Genomic DNA, 5,542 nt, shown 5'->3' on the forward strand with positions numbered 1-5,542 from the left:
TGAATTTTTTTTGTTAAGTTCAGGAATGCTTTTAATAAGGGAATCTACACAGCATTCATTTTAAAACACATTTTACTCTGGTAATGATGTGGACCTGCAGTTCCAAAGACACTATTGCCAAAAACTGAAGCCAAATGTTTAGCTAGCAAACTGGTTAGACAAAGATAAGCAATGTGTACCAAGCCTGGACCAGATTAGATTCATACTCCAGGCCAACACAAGGATGCTCTGATGTACCAGTCAAATCCTCAAAGTCCGGAGCGACTAATCTCAATCCATGCTAGCAGCCTAATAAGCACCAAGTGCCTTATAAGTGGAGCACGGAGCCAAGCACAGAAAATACTTTCCAGCTCAACTGTGGCTTGGACCCACGTGAGACTCCATTTTTAATTCCAAAAATTTCCTGTAGCTTCAAACACAGAGGCTGTCTGACCTGTGCTGATCAGGAAAAACGAGAGAGAGGGGCTAGGATAGTGTCACAGTGCTGTCTATAGAAAGAAGAGGAGGGCTGGGGTGAATTTATTTTACAAGAAACCTGTAGATAATATCTACTACTGTACTCAACCCACTGTAAACTGAATGAACGATCCATAGGTTTGAACTATAAACCAAACACGGTCCAATTGTTTGGTTTGTTTTAATACAGAAATAGCACTTTAGTGCTTTGGCACCACCTCTGCCTGCTTGCCCATTATCCCCAAATGCAAGGTGAATGATGCACTATAGTTATTTAAATGTGTCACAACACAGGCGGCACGTTGAAGCAACACCTATTTTTTCAGATTTCTTTGCATGACAACTATGGAACTGACCAGAGAGCAGCCAAAATCACAAAGGAAAAAAATAATACTAGCCGTTGAAACTTTATGAACTTTCAGAACTTTATCTTAACAATTGGAATGATCTTTATTGTAAAGATGAAAGATAATCGAGTATGTGTCACTTCAGGTGTGTGTGGTCATGTTGTTGCGAAAGTATCTTGTCACCTAATGAAAAATCGCACTGCATCTGGTGTGTAGCGGCCTTTTTTCTTACACCTGACACCCTTATTATTCCACACGTGGGTATCTCTTAAAAGCGTAGTGTACTATAAAAATGTGAAACTCTTCCTGTGATTATGCCCTCAAACAATTAAGTGAACTAATAAAGTGTTCCACCTAATTTCCATTTGGCACTGGTTCAAATTAATACACCAATGAGCCATGAAGCATCTGGAAACAGCAACACTGGTGGTTTTCCATCACCTCATTCAAAACTCTGCCATAAGTGGACTTACTGTCACTGACACGTTTGTTATTGCACTGGAGAGATCCAAGTAATAATGGTAGGTATGAACCTCCCACTGTCTGCAAGCACAGTCACTAAATCCCTAAGTGAAAGAAAATCTATACACAGGGTCAAGCCAGCAACATGCCATACTTAAGGGATAAAATCAGGACAGAATGTGCAATTATATCTGACATTCTAGAAAATGTCATCACTAATTAGAATCAAAGAATTGCTACATGCAAGGTTCAATTCAAACATGTTTTGTATATACTCTGTAAAGTTGTTTTCGTGTGGTACATGGGTTATGAACTACCCTATATTTTAACTCCAACTCATTGATATACTAGAGCCATTTTACAAGCAAAAGACAGACAATCTACCAGTTACTTGGAACTTGACTTGGGGAGAAGACTCGTAACTGCTGATAACACTGCCAACTAATGGACATATAGAGAACTGCAAGAAAGTGACAATTTACCAGAAACTGGAGATTAGCAGGTGCAAACACTATGTTAGGTGTTATACATTTACACACCCAGAGTAAACTACATCCCTACTACAGTGCACAACACATGGACCTACACAAATAGTAAGAACAAAACAGTCACTTGCTTTTATTAGAGGAGTTACATATGATATTGTAGTATTACATTTTTTATTCAAGTATTTCAGAATTAACACAACAGCAAAACTGAAAACAAGCCGGTTTTACATATTTAGTGTTGCATGATTTTCTTGAATACATTTGCTTTTTAGTAATACAAATGCATGGTTATAATGTAAACCTTTGTTCAATTTGCTCAAGTACCACATGGAGAAGATACGCTGTCTCAAGTTACGGTATGTGGATACACGCTCTATTAATACTAGTCTTAACCCATTAGGGCCTACTTGTCCTATGTATCTAACAATGCAACCACAATCTTGCGACTAGAAAAGTCCAAAAATGTGCACTTTCTAATACTATAATGATACGTGAAACATGAATGTGTTTTAAAAGGCATTTTAATTCTGTTACCAAATTGATTTTTTTGTTTTGTTTTGGTATCTAGTATCTAATCTGTATTTCTAACCTTTGCTAGCAGGAGGCACTATAAACCAATTTAAAAAATCTCTAAAAACAGGGACGGAAATAAGAGTCCTATTGCAAAGCTATTTCATACATTCCACGTTTTAATACAAGCTTGATTAGCCACAGTGTAAACTGTAGCTAACACACTCGGTGTATCTTATTGAACTCATAGTAAAACCAGGAATGGATCAAGCTGCTATGCAATCAGAGTCTTATTTCTTATCCCTGGAAAACAGGTTATGCTGTATTTTTCAAATTTGAAGACTGATTTTATATATATTAAAAAGTATGAAAACATGTATTAAATAATAATTTACATTATGCTGCAAGATAGAAATGCTGGCAAAAACACAACCTGTTCAGGACATATGCAGGACACTTCCAGATTTCCTCCCACTAAACTTGTAACAGCATGGTATACTTGTATTGTTACTATAACAGGTCATTGTTTATTAGTATATTTTATTATGCATAGCTACTGTTGCCCATTAGTGCCCATGATTTTAAAAGCCCAGAAAAGCAGTTTCCCAAGTTATTTCCTTATTGAATAGTTAAAAACAGCATGATAAAGGCGAGAACATCTCTACACTTTTCACATGTAGAGACTGTGCATTAAATTCAGGTTGGAAAATAATTGTAAGATCTGCATACCTTAGGTAAAGAACATCTTAAACTCATGGAGTGTAATCAACCCTTCATCCATACCATAGCTGTCCCAAATGGGGTTTACCCAGGGTACTTCATACACTGACTAAACACTTCCAAAGCACAAGACGTTCATGTTTTTATTGATGTTCTTCAAACGTGGGTACTAGCGCTCACCTTACTGTCCCACCAAAGCACCATCGACTTTGTCTAAAGAAGAGAAACAAAACAACCATGAAGGTCTTTCAATAACCCCCACAGTCCAAGAAAACAAAAGAAAAACATCACAATTGTGCTGGCATTACTGCAAGACTGGGCCTGCAAAGCTGACAGATCATTATCGTAATACTTGTGTAACATCTTACAAGTTTTTTTTATTTCTTGTTACCTTTGGGGACAAACTTCAGCGAGTGGCTGAATATTCAGAAACGCGACTGCCCGCGTTGGGGCCCATCATTTAGAAACTCGTGGCCCAGACCATTCCCACACTTTCCACAGGAAACCTGGAGAGCAGGAAAACAGAACAGAACACGTCAACATCACTTTTACAGAATCCCTACAGTCAATCTGTTTAATTGACTGCAGCAACTGGCAGTGGCCATAACATCCAGTGGTTTGTCAAATAGGGTGTTAATGTATAACCAAAGACAAAACGTTTAACATGAACAACACTTCATTAGTGATCGTTAAACTGCCCTTCGATACAGCACTGACTAGCAGCACTGCGTTATTATAACACAATACAGGTCAGCTGCTGTTCCCTGATAAAGTGCTTAAATACTGTGGCATGCTTCTCTATACTCATACAAAACACTGTGTAGAAGAAAAAAGGTTTTCCAGGTACCTTAAGCGCATCCTTTCTTTCTTCATACTTGGACAGGCTGTCTTTGTGGACGGTCTCAGAGAAGGCTGGCCACGGGGAGGAATGCTCGTATTTAGATGTACTGGAAAACAGCTCGTAGCCACATTTGGCACACACGTACATACCTGGAGAAAACAATAATGTATCAAGACATTTAAGTATTTTTAAGGCAAATGTTTATTGTTTTATTTAACAGGATTTGTTTGGCTGTCTGTAACAATAAAGTCTTGTAGTCCTAATCTGGTAAAGGCAGCATTTATACCGCTGACTATATCGTTTTAGTCAAGCACCACCACCAATCGATTACACGTGTTACATAAACTGTGTTTGCAAGTGATTTAATTGGTTGAATCTTCTGTAAAGTAACATTTCGTGCCACCCTCCTTCTGGGGTTATATTGGAAATAACGATGTTTTTACCGAAGGTAAAAAATAACCTTACAAAACAAATCTGCAGGTGATGACTGCTCGGTTACCGTGGAAAAGATTTAGCTGCAACAACATCGAAACAAACACTTCTGACTGACTTTCAACGTCGCTGTTTCACATGCAGGACAATATTTTAACAACCACAACTTAGAAAATATAATTTTAATAAAAAATAAAAAAAAACAGAGATTGACGGTCACTGTAGTCGAGTCACGCAGGAGTCCATTTGAGCAAAGTTTGACCTAATGCTAGAAGACTTGCAAACTAAACTATGTTATTCATTATATTAAATGCCAATATTTTGTTTTATTAGAGAACGAGACTAAAGATGAGAACTGAATGATTACGCCATTAATAAGAGCATTACACCAGACGGCACTGCACCACGACTCAAAATAAACCAAAAATATACACATAAACCCGTCTACTTACCAGGTTTAAAGTGATTTTTAAATACCTCACCTCCTTGAAAGCTACAGAATGACATCTTGTGTTATTAGACTGTAGAAAAAACTCAGGATTTTATCTAATGTTAAGTAAACTTTTTGAACACGTCTCTTTCCTCTGCCCTCCAGTCGACTTTTGAGCAAACAGCAGATCACGTGACAATACCTCTTAGCCGTTGTAATACACAAGTGTCCCGCTGGAGGGCAATAATGTCGCATATTTATTCTTACAGTGTGCAGAGAGTTATCTATTATTATTATTATTTAATTTATTACATTCTTATTTATTGTTTTGTCTTCTTTATATTATTGTTTGCACAGACAGATATATTTGAAACGTTTGTTAAACGTCTTAATCAGTGTGCTTTAAAATGCAATATACAGTAATACAGTTTGCAGATTTAGTTCAAATACAGTACAGTAATTTGTTAGCCAATAAATTCAGGAATTAAAGGATATATGGCCATACCAGTATATTCACAGTTCATGTTTATGTTAAAATCACCAGAGTGACAAGATTAGTTGTGTGCAAAGTGGACATTTTAGCCTCAATCTGGCCCACTGTCTTCCAGGATCTCAGTGTTCTGGAATATTTCAAGCCTCTGCTACAACAGACTTGCATGCACCCTGTAAAACTAAAGCAGCTAGAAGGAAATCCAAATCCAAGTTGCCAACTGTGTTTTCAGTAATCCCTGGCAGGGAATAAAAGTGTGTCAGACAGCAAAGGCCCAGGCAGCTGCTTGAACGCAATGATTTCCGCTGGCACAGGAATGAAACGAGGTTACCAAGATAGATCTTCTAATGATGCTGTCCTCATTAG

General features: G+C 37.6%; 1 protein-coding gene across 1 annotated transcript; it reads right to left on the reverse strand.

The window, feature by feature from the left end:
* Positions 1-1,859: 1,859 nt before the first annotated feature.
* Positions 1,860-4,862, reverse strand: LOC121300927 (methionine-R-sulfoxide reductase B1-like). Its single transcript, XM_041229917.1, has 4 exons — positions 4,709-4,862; positions 3,831-3,973; positions 3,375-3,489; positions 1,860-3,196 (listed from the first exon to the last, which is right to left on the reverse strand). The coding sequence occupies exons 1-4, from the start codon at positions 4,761-4,763 to the stop codon at positions 3,165-3,167; spliced, it is 345 nt and encodes a 114-aa protein (XP_041085851.1). The 5' UTR covers positions 4,764-4,862; the 3' UTR covers positions 1,860-3,164.
* Positions 4,863-5,542: the final 680 nt, after the last annotated feature.

The sequence above is a fragment of the Polyodon spathula genome, chromosome 26 (genome assembly GCF_017654505.1).
Source record: "Polyodon spathula isolate WHYD16114869_AA chromosome 26, ASM1765450v1, whole genome shotgun sequence".
Lineage (NCBI taxonomy): Eukaryota > Metazoa > Chordata > Actinopteri > Acipenseriformes > Polyodontidae > Polyodon > Polyodon spathula.